Source organism: Triplophysa dalaica, chromosome 17 (genome assembly GCF_015846415.1).
Source record: "Triplophysa dalaica isolate WHDGS20190420 chromosome 17, ASM1584641v1, whole genome shotgun sequence".
NCBI classification, from domain to species: domain Eukaryota; kingdom Metazoa; phylum Chordata; class Actinopteri; order Cypriniformes; family Nemacheilidae; genus Triplophysa; species Triplophysa dalaica.
In genome coordinates, this window is record NC_079558.1 from 10900573 (window position 1) to 10917661 (window position 17089).

At 35.4% G+C, this 17089-nt stretch overlaps 1 protein-coding gene and 1 long non-coding RNA gene across 2 annotated transcripts; both read left to right on the forward strand.

Annotated features, from left to right (window-relative positions):
- Window positions 1-2021: 2021 nt before the first annotated feature.
- LOC130439430 (pancreatic secretory granule membrane major glycoprotein GP2-like) lies at window positions 2022-15979 on the forward strand. The gene is made up of 13 exons (XM_056772049.1): window positions 2022-2079; window positions 3717-3768; window positions 8752-8989; window positions 9877-9913; window positions 10427-10853; window positions 10937-10986; window positions 11577-11681; window positions 11774-11955; window positions 12100-12257; window positions 12590-12835; window positions 12956-13118; window positions 13341-13434; window positions 15876-15979. The coding sequence occupies exons 1-13, from the start codon at window positions 2022-2024 to the stop codon at window positions 15977-15979; spliced, it is 1914 nt and encodes a 637-aa protein (XP_056628027.1).
- On the forward strand, window positions 13528-15823 carry LOC130438602 (uncharacterized). The gene is made up of 4 exons (XR_008909353.1): window positions 13528-13745; window positions 14624-14792; window positions 15021-15151; window positions 15333-15823. It is a non-coding gene; the product is annotated as an uncharacterized LOC130438602 (long non-coding RNA).
- Window positions 15980-17089: the final 1110 nt, after the last annotated feature.

A 17089-nucleotide genomic window follows, 5' to 3' on the forward strand; every position in this document is an offset into this window, starting at 1 on the left:
TCAGCCTCTGGAGCATCTTCCTTTCATCTTCCTCCGTTTGGAGATTTTTCATATAGTTTATATCTATTTGGGGGATGTATTTGGTACACCCAAAACTATGCAGAGTTCTGCCCAGAACTTGTTTTCTCGCAAAAGACATGTTTTCTGATCAGACAATGACTTCGTTAGCTCTTAGATGTTCTTGAAAATATCCTCAAAAGATACTTATATTTTTCTGGACTGCAAATTTAGTTTGGTAGACATTCATAAGTGTGTTGTACATGTCTAATACAAAGCAGAAATAAATTTTTCTCAAACTTAATAGAATGTTAAAAATGCTAAATTACATTCATTAAAATAAAACATTGAAGTATAGTTCTACCTTTCCAAATGTTTTGAAGACAATTCTATATGTAAACGTATTTTAAAACACACAATTTATGTTTTTCTTCACTTCTTCACAAAATCCAGTTCCATATTATAATCATGCACCACTGCTTCAATACTTTACTGGACCTGTTATTTGCATTTGTATCTTGGACAGACTAAACACCTGTTTAATAACTCTGTACATAACAAAATGTATATAACCAACTGTACATAGAGTGCAAACTAATTGTATCCTGCTTTGCATAGTGACAACAAAGTTAAATCTAATTTAATATAATCTGTAGTCATATTCTAATGAACAGAATAATACGAATCACATTAACTAGCAAAGAAGCATTCATTATCAAGCACATCAAAGTCATATATATTGGAAATAGGCAATACTTTGTAAAATAAATAAGCAAGAACTCACCAGTTTTGTCGTCGTTTTGGCATTTCTCACTTCTGATTAAGTCGACTTCGCTCATTGACTTATAGTAGGTCGAAAAGCGTTAGGTTTTAACACCTGATAGATTTAGCAAATTTCAAATGAACGGTTTTCAAAAGCGCCTCTGCTGGATGTATACTATGATTACACATATTCTCTAAAACGGTAAACTTTACTTTAACCAGGAGATGTAAGAAGTGTGTAATTTTGATGAAGAGTTGTTTTTCCTGAAAATGAGAGTTTAATATGTATGTTTATTGTGTAGTTGAGGAATTTTGCAGTTCACTGATAAAAAAGTAATTAATGTCGTGGCTCGGACGTTTCTGGAACATAAGAAAAATGACCAGCGTCCAGGTTATCTGAAGACCAGTAGGTACATCACGTCGCTTCCTACACGGGATTAATTCACGACGTTATTTGACTACGTGGCTAGGACGTTTCTGGAACGTTAGCAAAAATAACCAGATTTATTAATCAAATTACCAGTGTCCCTGTTATCTGAGGACAAGTATATCACGTCGCTACAACGTTCTACAGGGGATTACTTCATGACGTTATTTGAGGACGTGGCTAGGACGTTTTGGAACATAAACAAGAAATGGTGTTATGGTAAGAAATGGAACGTTGCCAAGACTCCTCAGAACGTGGTCACAAAGGTATGTCACGGTGACCAAATGAAGACGAACTGGCGACTTCGTCAGAACGTACTGTGTTAGCTGGGATTTTGATTATGAAGCCTATATACTGCATATCACTTCCGGTTCGATATACTCCCTCATATAGTTGTCGGCACCCCCCAAAAACCCATATCGGTTGGGCTCTACCAATAAGTGAATTCGGTGGCACTGGCAATTATCACAAAACTTGACCTATAAAAATTTAGAATTGTATTGTTTCTAAATTCTTGTTTGATATATAATCAAATATATCAATCTATGTTCTGTTATAGATGAGCAAGCTTGCTAGGCGTATTCCCGTTTTGTTATAAAACCTCAGTTTTAGAAGCAACCAGAGTTCACGAGTATGCCCTTTTTGTTATAGAGGTTATGCATGCATTGCCTAATAAAGTTTAAAATGAATTGATAATGAAGCTAGATTTAAGACGGTCATTTATTTTTTGTAAAAGTAAAAAAAGATCAAAGTTTTTCAGATGGGGAGTCCTGGGGTGGCCAAGGCAACTTCAGGGGGTCCATAGACCATGATAGAATGTCAGTGTGTAATAGTTATGCGCGGATGGCGGTTAAATCCGCGGGCGCTGCGTATGATCCTTGGGACGGGTGTTTCGGGTAATAAAAAAATTAGTGGTGGGCATAGATTAATGGGTTTCTCAAGCCAGGTGGCGCATTAGACCAGTGGCTCATCTCCTATTTCCAAAATGCATCACAAACTGCTTGAGAAAGCGGTTCTACTATGATAATTGGTGATGAAAATTAAATTATGTTCAATAAGATGAACTTGTGTTTACTTCCGCATTAGCTAAGGGATGATTTGCGTTTAGGTGGTACTTGAGACTGGAAGACCTCCTTCAGTACATTTACATTTAGTCATTTAGCAGACGCTTTTATCCAAAGCGACTTACAAAGAGTGAGGGAGCAACAAGCGATATGTCATACAGGAGCCATAATACATTAGATCTCAATACAAAGTTACTGGTTTCAACTAAAGCTAGACCACTACCTGTTGAAAGTGTTTTTTTAACCAATTCCGCATTGCACAAGGTGCAAACAACCTTAGTCTTGTCGATGTTTCTATTGGGAAGCTTCTTAAAAATTAATATTCCCTGAAGCAAACCCGGCGGCTTCATAGCTGCATCCATGTTAGCACGTCACGTTTGATGCGGTAATTTCACAGTAACGTTATGTTGTGTTCAGACCAAACGCGAATGGCGTGTCAAGCGCGAGTGATTTATATGTTAATGCAAAGAGCCAATAGACCTACTTGCTGCGCGAATCGCGCGAATGAAGCCCTGGTTATGAGATGATGAGGCGGCGAGAATGAAGCCCTGGTTATGAGATGATGAGGCTGCGCTAAGGACGCGAATGAAGCCCTGGTTATGAGATGTTGAGGCGGCGAGAATGAAGCCCTGGTTATGAGATGATGAGGCTGCTTCTGCTTCCGCGAATGACGCGAATCACGCGAGTTGAAAAATCTCGTTCTCGCCCCGTACAGTGCAGTTAAGCTGGTATACATCCGCGCTAAAATATCAAGGTGAAAGTCATCATAGCTTGAGTAGTATAGACCCAGCTCCCAACCCAACTTTGAGAATAGATTAACGGCGACATTTTTTTTTATCGCGCGATAACGGCCCACCACTAAAAAAAATACATTTTGATTAATTGCGGGTGGATGATATCATATACAATATTAACAAAATTTCTTCAAAAATACAAATGTGTTTAAAACGCCTTTTTAAAGCAGGCGCTAATTTGCAGTAATTTAAAAGAAATGCGCGTGTGGTGGCGGTAGAGGACGGTCTATTTCTTAAAGCAGATATGGGGGCAAAACAGATCCGAGAGAAATTTAAAAAGGGAGAAATATAAACAAAAGGTAGGAAAGAAAAGTACCGTGTGGGAGCGTTTTAGCGAAGTGGTTTTAACAAGGATGAATCAAGTGCTGGGTAATATGCAACGGCTGTGAGGCACTGTATGTATATGAAAGCCATAAGACTGGTACCTCTTATGGTAGGCTACATCATGTATGTGCTAAATGGAAAGATTAGATTTAAGCATTTATATTTAGCTTATGGCTAGGTGTATCGAATCATTCTATTCGCACATCACTGTTTGTAAATTGTTCTTCATTTATCAATAAATAAAAACCGCATATCTAAACAATAATAACCTAATAATAGCTTATTCATTGATATTTTTGTCAGCATGTCTCTCATTGTCATCAGTTGCATGCATATATTTTTCCTATATGTGGTTGCTTATAGTCGGTTGTATGTTGCAGCTCAGCCATGACCAAGCATTGTTTTCAACATACTGTCCACTTCGTTACTATTCACTAGGCCTACTGTCCTGCTGATTTGTTGACGTCTGTCAGATGCGCGCACGCGCATGGTGTGGTCATCAAGTTAAAGGTGTTCTAATCGTAATGTTCTTAGCGCTGTTAATAATGATATGCAGGCTTATGCTATGATTAAACGGTGGAATATTAAAGCAGGTGACGTGCACCTATCACCAGCACTAAAGCAAAATGACGTGAATCTGCATGAGTCAACATTCTTCAGTCTTTATGATGGGGCTGTGTTTGAAGACACCAATCCCCAGGCTGATGATGATCAGGATGATGATCTCCAAACCACTACCTTTAGACTGGGCGTCATGTGACTTTTGGAATACCATTTCTTTATTATTCTTAAATAAAAAACAACAGAAACATGCTTAGACTCACATGCATTTTTTTTAATCTCCATGGATTATAGGCAGTTATCAGTGTCATACCTGCAATAAGAGATTTTAGGTCAGTAAACAATATAGAAATAGTTTCTAACTTTCCAATCTTTTTATAACTAAATCTATGTGTTCTTCATATTTTCTAGGATGATGAAGTTTTGTCTTTTTTGCATATTTCCAACCTTTAAAGACTTTAAAAAGTTTATACATGGATGCACCTTTTGTGGAGAGAAATCAATAATTCACAATACATTAAATGCAATAAAATAGCACAGCAAAATCATGTTTTCCTCACCTCTATACAACTTCTTTGTCGAGCCTCAGCAGATGTGTGTCTTTCAGATGATGTGGACTCCTGCAACTGCTACTGAGTTTATCCAGTTTAGGAAATGTTATTGAAATGGACAGTCCTCCAGATACTTTCCTCAGTATCCTATGCAGTAAACACTATTGGGTATAAAACATTTTATTATGTGGGGGAAGAAACACCATCTTATTGCAATTAACGATTAAAAAATGATAATTTATAAAAAAATAACCACAATTTTATTCATCAGTTTACAATTGCTTTAAAAAGTAATAAATTAAAGAGAAAATGACCTGTCCATTTAAAGGGCACAAGAGGGAAGATTATGGACCGAGCAATCAAGCTTTTCAAAGAGACTTTTTGTTGTCATGATTAAAGAGTTTCCTCTCTGTTTTTACCGGTGGTTTACTTGAACACACAACTGAGTTGATATTTTCAGGTTTAATAAGTTCCTGACAGGGAGAGATCTACTGTAGTGAAACTGGACTACAAGATTTATAAGATCTGGAAGCCATATCCATTGTTGGATCTATCACAACACATTGTCTGGGGAAAATTTTCCGGTTTAATGCAACCCAATGGTTGCGTTTTTTGACACAATGTTGGGTTTAAAACAACCCATTATTTTGAGTTTTAAGAAACAAAAGCAGTCTAGTTCAAAAGAATCTTTGTGAACCTTTCTTTTATCATCCTGTTTGGCCTCATTGCCTTTTGAAACAGAGACTTGAATGTTTCAAAGAGACCTCGCCTTAGAAGACAATAGAACTAGACAAAGAAATGTGTTTGTGTGGTTTCCTCCCTTTTTCACATTGTTGAAAAATGGTAGGTTAGGTTGGAATGGTAGGAATGGTAGGTTAACATACAGTAGATAATAAATAGTCATAAAAACCATCTGTCAATACTGCCTATACACAATTTTTCAATTCATCTTGTCATTGTTTTTAGTGTTGGAGGATTGATCCTTTGTGAATATCGAATGTAATCTTTTTGAAGCTATTCAGGAAAGACAATATAGGTGTGTTGGAACAAAGTATGGCTCTATTAAGCCGCAAATACGTGTATAGATACTAAGGACAAAAAATATGTTTTTATATTATAAAAGTCCTCGATTCTGATTGGTCTATAACTGTGCTTTATTCATGATAAAGCACATCTATGACCATTTTACCTAACAATTCGCATCACTATGATGCACAGACGAATGTGCTCAGAGAATATTTTGTTTAGTGGTAGGAATGAAGTGATTTTACTTCATGAAAGTTGCAATGATATATATTTTTTGGCTTTAATATTTGTATCATGTGTAACTTTTTATAAAAGCAATAAGGTACTTGAGGCTGGTAAGTTATTCTCTACTCAACTCAACTCAACTTTATTTAAATAGCGCTTTTTACAATTTTCATTGTTACAAAGCAGCTGTACATGATACACATTGACTACAAGTAAAACAACTAAAGTCATACACCTGTAAAAACAAGAAAAAAGTGAAAACACACAAGACAAACATACAAGTGCTCCACACACACAATATGCAAACACAGTAGCACACACACTCAGTGAAAGCACACATTTGAGATAAAGCAGAAAGAACCACAGGTCAAATATTAAACGGACTATAAATTCCTATGTGCAATATTTATTATGTTAAACTTCTGAATTCTAAAGCAGCCCCCCCCCGGCCAGGCAAATAGTGCAAAACCATATGCAAACAGTGGCGAAGAACCCAAAACTCCAATTGAGAAATATCATGAATAAGTCACGGCTGAAGGGTTTTGTTATGACAGAAAGCAACCCCTTCAGCCGTGACTTATTCTTAATAAAGCACAGTCTCTCGCTCCATAATTGCTTACTTAAAATGACTATGGCAGGGTTGTACTGTTACTTAACACGCTTCGCAAACTCAAACATATTTTTTTCTTTTTAAAACAGCAGCTAACAGTTGACTGCATGTTTATGATTTTTCATACGAAAAATACAGTACAATTATTTTAGATCATGTAAAAATCATTGAAAATTCTGTATTGAAGTTTAATCTCAGCATAGCTCAACTTTGAACTCAAATTTCAAAAACCTCAACAAAATCTCAACAAAAAGATTGTTAGTTTGCTACAGCAATGCACCTCAAAGAGAGCAATTGATTTATTGCAATGGTTAAGCTAGAAAAATCTCCATATATTTTGTGGTACAATATGAACCACCCTCCATTTGATAATGGCTTTTTTTAAAGTTGTTATAAAAAATGTTGTTTCATTTGGCAAAAAACGAAAGGAAAACTGCTTGGCTTTTATTCAGAAAACACACCTGTCCTGCCTGTATGCATCAAAGAAAGGAAGGATCAAATTCATATTTCAGCATCAGTGCTGTGATGATAAGATAAGCTTCCTGAGCTACCTAATGCAGTAATATTTCATCTCAGGTAAGTAACGCACTTTACACAGCTACATTTTCTGCTCAAATTTAGTCAATTTTGTAAAAATCTTTAATTATTACGAGATATTTTATTCTCACATTTTTAAGAAAAAATCTTTGTTTAAAACAGCAAAAGACAATAATTGGTAAATAAACCTATATAAGACTATATACATGTTTAGTAGATCTCATTGAAAAAATACTAAATACATTACAAATTACGTCGTTAACAATTATTATCATTTTTTTTATTTATGAATAGCGGAATTGTGACATCTATCTATGAATGCCTATCATAGTGTATATCAACATTTAGAAATTTTCTGTTGTTTTTATTTCTTCAGTCAAACTCTTGAGGTGCAAAATGGGGTTTCTAATGTCATTGTATATAGTGCTGCTACTAAGCAATGGTGAGATTTTTGGGACCAGCTTTCCAAAAGTATTGTATGCTATTGTGTTTAGATTTATAAACGTTGTTGTGTTATAATTTAGTGAATATGCTATAGTAGATTTTATGACATCCCTAAATTAAGTGTCATAAAAAATAGCATTTTGCAACAAAAAAATGCTATTTGTTTTTTTTGTACAAAAACATATTTCACACCAGACTTAAATTTGCAGTTTATTTATTTTGTATGCATTTATTCGTAAACATGCTGTACATTTTTTTTTACATTGTGTTTAAATAGAGTCACTCAATACCTGTTTTTGAAACGACTGATGGTGTTTTCTTCCTCATGTTAGAAATTGGAAGCCTTGATCCCTCAACACCTTCAGTTACAACAACAGAGGCAACAACAACCACAGAGTCCACATCTGAGCCCATCACAACCACTGGTAAAGTACTCTATAATATACAACTGGAGAATATGTCTTTCCAAAAGCGTTTATTATTCCATTCATTTGTAGAAATCATCTCACAACTATGATAGTTGTACTGCTCCAAAAAGCTTTATTTAAAAATGTAAAATTAAGCAAAGGATCAAATTTATCTGAAGACATTTGGTCTTCGCTTAAATTGATTAAGAAACACTTAACAAACAAATATTTTAAAACATGTACGTGCGGGTTTTTACCATTTGATCTATTATAAAAAAGCTTAAAAGATGGGAATACAGATGATAGATGATATCTGGAATGTGACCGAGTATAAATTGAATGGAAGTAGGGGATTTAGGATGCAGCCTTCCGAGCCTTCCTTCCACTGATGAAAAATGAAGCCAAAATGTCCTATAAATATCCGCTGAAATCTTGCATCAATGATGTCATACTGTATAAGCCAGTGTTTGAACAGTAATTATCATAAGGTGGAGCCATGAGGTATCAAAGTCCTATCAATATTCCCAAAAAACATGAATGATTTACTCAAACCCCACCTTTTTTCTACTTTAGCTAAACTTTTAAGAAAACAAACACTTGATCATACATCAGCATAATAAGAACAAACGAAAATGACAAAAAAATATCTAATTTGTTTAGATAAAGGGGGTAGGGTTTATGTCCCCTATTGCAGCCAGCCACCTGGGGACGATCAAAATGTTTTGGGTTAATTTTTCAAGACATGTGCAGCACATCTGGTTTGACTTCAATTGAAAATATCTTGCAATCTGTCGTTTTTATTGACTTTGTAATTTCAAAAAATATATATCCACTTCATACATCCTGTTAAAATTTCTGTTACAGTTCCTTTCACCAGTCCAAATGTTGACCCCTGTGACATCTATACCAGTCTGTATGATTTTTGGAGATCCACCAGCAATTATAATAACTTATATTACTATGGGACTTGTGACTATAACATGAACTGGAATGGTTGGTACAGACTTTTCTATTATGGACAGGATGCTCAAATCCCTGAGTCATGTGTTAGTTCAGGCTCATGTGGGACTTCTCAACCACTGTGGCTCAATGGCCATCACCCACAGCCTGAAGAAGGTGTGGTCACCCGGCAGGTCTGCGGTTCTTCTTATTGGAATGGATGTTGTGGTTCCTCCTATTCCATTCGAGCTAAAGCTTGTACAGGGGGTTACTATGTCTATGAGCTTGTCAGTCCAACCTCCTGTTCTGCGTACTGCACAGGTAGAAACATTTACACTTTACAATGACTTTAGTTGATTTATACTTAAAAAATGACTCTTAGTTATATGCATTTTTTTCAGAGGTTAGAGATCTCACTACATCTGTTCCCCCCGCAACCACTGGTAAAGTACTTTTGACACTTTAAATTAATAAAAATAAAGGTCGATAATTTTAGATTTCTAAAACGTATAACTTTATAATCTTCATAATCTTTATAATTTGTCTCAGAACTGTGCTAGTAGTTTAATAGGTAGTTCTAAAATGGTATTTTAAAATGGTTGGATAATGGGGGGAGTAATGTGAATATAATATCTACGAATATAAGATCTATGAATATATGATATGTCCGCCAAATTCGTTAAAATGTATAAACATACCGTTATTTCATCAAGTTATTTGTCACTCCATGACACGAGTTACTTCCACATTCCATTCTTCCAATGTCTATGTGAGTGTCGTAACTCTGTTTTATACGGGCTCTGGTTGTACTGCTCCAAAAGGCTTTAATAAAAATATAAAATAAACAAAGGATCAAATTTACTTAAAGAATTTTTTAAAGGACAAACATTTTCTGTCTCCATTTACTCACCCTCAAGTTGTTCCAAATCTGTATAAATGTATTTGTTCTGATGAACACAGAGAAAAATATTTAGAAGAATGCTTGCAACCAAACAGTTCTTGCCCACCATTGACTACCATAGTAGAAAAAAAATCTTTATAAATTTCTATGCTCTGTTGAACACAAAAGAGGATATTTTGAAGAATGTAGGCAATCAAACAGTTTTGGGGCTCTTTTGACTATACCATTGTAATTTTTCCTACTATGGTAATGGTGTTACTGTTTGGTTACAAAAAATATTTTGAATAACTTTCTCTGTTTTCTTCAGATCAAAGAAATTAATCCAGGTTATGAACAATTTGAGGGTGAGTAAATAAAGACAGAATAGTCTTGTTTTAATAACAATAATAATAATTCATTACATTTATATAGCGCTTTTCTGGGTACTGGCGCTGTACATCGAAGAGGGAATCTCCATTTACCACCACCAGTGTGCAGCATCCACCTGGATGATGCAACAGCAGCCATATTGTGCTAGAACGCCATACCTTTTCTACTAAAACTAAACTTATTAGAAAAAGAACTCTTGAACATATATCCGCATATTAAGAACAAAAAATGACAAAAAACAGCTTTGGCAAAATATGTATTATATTTTTATCTTATTTGTTTACATTGAGGTGGCAGGGTTTATGACCATTTTGCAGCCAGCCACCTGGGGGCCATCAAAATGTTTTGGGTTCACTTTTCAGTACGTGTGCGACACACCTGATTTTACGTTTAAAACAATAGAAAGTTTCTTGCAATAAGAAGTTTTCTATGACTTTGTATTTTTTCCCTTAACTCTTTGTAACCATTCCTAAAATTTTCTGTTTTAGTTCCATTCACCAGTCCGAATGTCGACCCCTGTGACAGCTATACCACTCTGGACGATGTTTGGAGATCCTCCAGCAATTATAATTACTATTATAAATATAACTACGGAACGTGTGACTATAACCTCAAGTGGAATGGCTGGTATAGACTTTTCTTATATGGACAGGATGCTCAGATGCCGGAGTCATGTGTAATTTCAGGCTCATGTGGGACTTCTCAACCATTGTGGCTCAATGGCCATCACCCACAGCCTGAAGAGGGAGTGGTCAACCGGCAGGTCTGCACTTCTAATTGGTATGAGTGCTTTTGTTACTCCACCCATTCCATACACGTAAAAGCTTGTCCAGGGGATTATTTTGTCTACGAGCTTGTCAGTCCGACATTCTGCTCGGCGTATTGCACAGGTACACATTTACTGCACAATTATACATACACAGTTACTCAGGTTAGTTTTGAAGAGTGACAGATTGTTATGTAATATTGTTACTAATTTCAGAAGTGAGACACGTCACAACATCTTCACCTACAACAGAGTCAACAACATCTGTTTCCACAACCATCGGTAAAGTATTCTACTCATCTTGCACTGCTCACAAACAAGTTTTTCTTGCCATCCATAGGCTAACTTGTCTGAAATGTTTTTCATGATCTTAAAAACCTTTTGATCTGAGGAGATGCTTTATTTTTGAATGTTTGAAAATACAATTGTGCAATTACAAATTAATACAATTTAATTTTGTTAATTACGACACAATTGTTTTTAAATAATGTTTTCAAAGTCACGTACTCCTTCAAAACAGGTTTAAAAGCAGCGTGAGACTTCAAGAAAAAGTAAAAGCAAAGGGTGGCTAATTTGAAGTACTATCATTTTAAAATGTTGAAGAAAATAAAATCAAAAATGAACCCTAACATTAATGTAACAAACTTTAATTTATTTTCAGATTTTTCATGTACTTGTCAAATAAAGTCAAAACTCAAATTAAAACTTAAATTACCTAAAAAGGCTATAAGAAAACCTGTAATTTTACTGTTTATTTCTGGCGCCCCAGCTGCCAAAGAAAATCTTTTATTAACGCGATTATTTTACAATGTAGTTTACATACTGTATTACACAAAATCAAACTTAACTGGTATTAATGTTAACCATAACAGACCCCTGTGCGGAGGTCAATTGTACTGATGGAGAATGGTGTGGAGAGAAAGACGGAATCTACGGCTGTTTGTGTAGCCATCCCAAATCTAATCCTGACTCTTACGGTTGGATTATTAACTTTATCAAAATATGTTGTCTTTCCTGAATTGTTTTCTTCTTTTCTGTGAAATTTCATTTAATTTTTCTTTTATTTCAGATTCCTTTGAAATTTGTGAGAACAGTTCTGGCTTTTTCTCTTTGTCCCGTTGTCAGCTTTTTGAAGATGGTTTTTCTAGTGAAGTCTTGCACCTCCGTGATCCTTATTGCAAAGGAACGGTCAGGGATGGCAGAGTGGAGTTTCGGTTTGATAGCAATAATTTGTGTGGTACAAATCTTGTGGTAAATTCTATTTTAAAGTCTAGCATCTATTATTTCACTGATTGAACCTTAACCTCCAAAACTTAATGACTTTGTAATAATACTCAAACCTCAGATTCACGTGTGATACTAATACATCCCTATTGTTATGGCACTACTCTACAGGCTAATGGCACCCACTTCATCTATGAGAATGTTATTTTGGGGAATGTGAAATCAACTCAACTCATCAGCAGGAACAGTTATCTGAACATGACTTTTTCCTGTATATATTCTCAAACGCAAGCATTTTCCATGAATGCAAAAATCAACCCTCTGGAGAGGTGAGACTTACTTCAGATGACATACTTTAGACACTTATTTTCTTCAATTAATATTAATAGTAATAGTAGTATGTGTCCAAAACAAAGTGGAGATGGCATACATTGATTCTAAGTGTCCACAAGGAGATTTTGATTATAAATAAAGTTGTATCTCAGCTCTGGGAGCTCTCTAGATCACTTGAGAGGTTCCATGACTACCAGAACAATGCATGAGAAAGCAGATATCTATGGAGACTGCTTACTTTATTTTGGAACAAAGTATAATCTCCACCAAAAAAAGTCATGGTTTTAGTACTATGTTTGTGTTATCTTAACACTGAACATTTCAACAGCTATTTGCACAAGATGATTCCTGCAAGTCAAGGCACATATAGGGTCAGGATGGTTCCATATCAAGATCCGCAGTTCTCTCAACCCTTTAATGGCAGTGTGAACATAGAGGTGAACCAGCTGGTTTTTGTGGAAGTTAATGTTGATGGAATTGATGGGCAACAGTTTGCATTGCTAATCGACACATGTTGGGCAACTCCTGTGAATGACCCTCTTTATCATGTCCGATGGGACCTGATTATTGGAGAGTAAGAGTTATTATATTTCATATTTATTGATGGGATTTGGGTAAAAATTTGACAATGATTGGGCTATATAAGACATTTACAATAATTTACAAGATTCTACTGATGTTCAAATATTCTCAGGTGCCCTAATTCAAAAGATGGCACAATTGATCTGGTGCAGAATGGTGTGTCCACATCAAGCAGGTTCTCTTTCAGGATGTTTAGCTTCACTGAAAACTCTGACACCATCTTCTTGCATTGTTCCATTCACCTTTGCCTTTTACAGGACAATGACTGCTCAGTGGTGAGTTTGTGAAACCCTTTCTGATCATGTCCATCTCATTATTTTTTATTTCTTGAAAGAATTGCTTTAACAGACTTCCACTGTTTTAACAGTGCTGGTCAATATAATATTAAACTCAAAAATAGATGATTGAAGAAAATTTATCTGAATTAACTAGTTTTGGTTTTAGCTTTAAACATTTTGTAAGATTCAAACAAGCTTTCTTATATTTTTTTCTTTTAGCACTGTGCGTCTTATAGAAGACGCAGGTCTGTGGACTACTATGACAGCTCGTCCATATCTATTGGTCCTCTGAAGCGGTCTTTAAAGACAATAGGTTAAAAGTTTTACCTTTAATGCAATAGTTTTACAGTGTTTACAGTTTTTCTGGGATGTATGAAGATTTTTTTCTTTATATCTTACATACACTGTAACGAATTGCTGTAAAAACTACAGCGTTATTTTACAGAAGCTGACTGTATTTTAAATAATACAGAATATTGCTGTAAAGTGCAATGCATTCTGGGGTCACGTGACGGATTAACTCAATGTACAGAATATTGCTGTAAATTTCAAATCTACAATGGCGGGATGATCTTCAACAGTCGAGATTGGGGTAGTGCGCAAAATGAATGATTCACACCTGTGGTAAGTAACTTATTACGTATTTTTTTTCCATATTTGGTAACTATCATACTGGTAACTTTATATAGAGGTATCTAAATTCGCGGTTCATATTGCTAACCCCGGATTCAACCTCCATCCGCGGGGACCGAAGGAGTCTTGCGGGGTTTCAGCAGCGCCGTCGCGGTAAGATTTCAAACATTCTCCGTCGCTATAGCACCTGAGGACAGAAGTTGTTCATGTTATTTAGAGTTTTTGTTCACACCAGGAGTGAAGGCGGTATGTGACGAGCTACAGTTCATTGTATTAGTAAGTTGACGGTTGTTTTTTTAATGTTGAACATCGCGCACGCCGTAGACTCGGTAAAAGTTACATGCTTCGACAGTTGGGATACCACACTCGCTCGTGATTATTTTGTGGTGTAATTCAAATTTGCAAATGCAGTCATCCGTTAAATCGAGAGACCAAATTAAAATGAGTCACCATAGCTTGAGGTAAGTCGTTGTTCACGGAGGATAGCCCGGTAAAGTGATTAATGTACGTAACCATCTAGATATACAGTTTATGTATCGGAGGCCAGCTGAGAGCTTGAGCAAAAGACGTTAGCGACACCCTCATTGTATAGCAGGCCTGTCTCACAAATAGGACCGTTGGAGGGTGGGAGTGAGACCCGTTACAAAATACTATTGTGACAATTTCTTGACCGTGACATCCCTAACGTTAGTTGGATTACATTTCTGTATAAGTACGGTTTTAAGTGTAAGTTACTCTGTTTAATTTGCTTAGAGTTTGTTTGTAGAGTCACTTATACTAAAATGTAGTTAAAATGTAAAATGCTTAAAGATAATTGTATAGTCACTATTAACTATTACTATTGTCACATGTATAATTGTTTGTTTTAGGACACACTTTGCTATGCAGGCCACTGGATGCTGACTACTGAAGGTTAGGTTGTGTGTGACGGTGCTCAGCACAGCTTCATGTCTGGCCTTCCCACTCTGTTCATAGCATGTTACATATTCAATCTTGAGTACCAGGATGGGGCAGCATGTACTTGGAGTCCAATGAAAGGTATTAATTGAACAACTTCCTTACCTGCTTTTTATAGATATGTTAATGTTATATACCTGTTAAGACCTTTAAAACAATATTTCTCAACGAGAGATGCAATTTTGGGCAAATTATTTAGAAGTCTCCCCTATTTAACACTAGCAAGCTGATGATTTAATTCATGTGTTTTAATATAATATATTTTGTACATTTAATATATAACATTTAGTTTTTCCTGACTCTTTGTAGATATTAATCCAGAGAGTGGAACAAGCAGCGTCATCTAAAATGCCAGGATACAGAAGAAACAGGTTGCAGTGAACCCACATGTCGCCGCTCTTCTAAACACAATGATGAATATTCAGTGTAATCGATGAAAAGTAAGAAGCACACACACACACACAGACACACACACACACACACATACACACACACACACACACACAGATCTCATCATTGAATTACATCATTTTATTATTCTCTGACTGTAGATGTTGTCCTCTGTTTTTCTCTGACTATAAATTGAATATCTAACATTATTCTCTTGTTTCGTTTCCATAGTTCCAGCTACTTGTTGTGCTCTGATGGATCAAGATGTGGACCGTTTTACAGACTCACTTGGGCCTTGTTTTGCAATGTTGTTTCATGATGGTAATGTTGGTTAACGTGTTGTTTAAACATGAATGTTTAAAGAGCCATGTTGGATACTATGAAGTTCTTACTGAATAAAATTATACAACAACGTACACAATTTGTCTGTAATGTATTTTTGTATCAATTAAAAAAAAATAAACACTGTATATCCAGTATGCAAAACATACTGGATATACAGTGATTTATGTATTTCTTCTAAATAAAGTAAATTAAAATCAAGCAATTTGCTGTAAAAAATACAGCATTATACTGTTGCTATTCAAAATTACAGTTTTTCCTGTATTCTGCAATTACAGTAAATGGCTGTAAATTAAATTACAGTACTGTGGCTGTACAATTTACAGTAACTGGCTGGCAACCCTGCTGCCAGTAGTTTACTGTAAATTTTACAGGATTTTTTTTACAGTGTAGCAATATTAAATATTACTGAATTACTTTATCTGTTCACAGATACATGGGTGTCAGACCGAGTTGAGGTGTCTAGAGCATCCGCTCTTTGTGGTTCTTTGATGGCATTCTTTCTCTTTGTCTTAAGCATCCATAACATCTTCTAGTGCATTTATACAACAACGGAAAACATTTAATAGATTTGCTAAAAATTCTACACATTAAATATTATCGAACTGTAATGGGGCCTAAAAAATCACTCGACATTGTTAAATCCCCCTCCCAGATTTCTGTGGTTCTCTTTCTCTGTGGTTACTGCTATACATTTATAATAAAGTAAAATCATAGACTTCTCTGCAATAAAGGGGTTATTTGCTTACTGCTATACATTTATAATAAAGTAAAATCATAGACTTTTCTTCAATATAGAGTTTATTTGCTTACTGCTATACATTTATAATAATGTAAAATCATAGACTTTTCTTCAATATAGAGTTAATTTGCCTACTGCTATACATTTATAATAAAGTAAAATGATTGACTTTTCTTCAATATAGAGTTTAATTAAATATACACCTGTCTATCAAGTTTGTTTATGTGTTTGTCTAATTTATTATGCTTAAGAGGGAATTTGTTGAATAAATAAAGAGTGGATAAACCACTCTTGCTCTATCAGGGGGTCTCGAAGTCAAATATCTGATATTGTATGAGATAAAACAAAGGGGAGGCAAAGTTAAAACTTTTGAGAAAAACTGAGGGTGAAATCAGATTTCATTTATAACTTTGTCCAGCATGTGGCACCAAATCCACTACTCTAAATCGTATTTGGCCTCTACATTATCAAGAGTTTGTTGGTTCATCATATCTAATAAAGTGGTATTGTCAAGATTGGTAGCCATTGTCAAGACTTGACAGGAGACCACATTGCACATCCCAACAAACGGTGGGCATATGCACAAAACACGTGGGGCTGTTACGGTCCTGACACAAGACTAGAAAAGCATGGCTGAGAAAGGTTATTGCTTGACAGCACAGGTCCGCCACAAACAAATCCACACTTTTCTAATCCTAACAGTGAATGATTTACAAAACCTCAGTCAAAAGTCTTCAGCCAAAATGCTACAGCAGACATGTACTGTGTATTTTCTTTACTTTGTTTTAACATTTGTTTTACAATCACCATTCCCCTTCTTCATGCAAAGCAAAGAAATATTACATTATCTTAAATCAAAATGAAGTCTACAGTTTCCAAAGTTTTCAGTGAAGGAAATAAATGT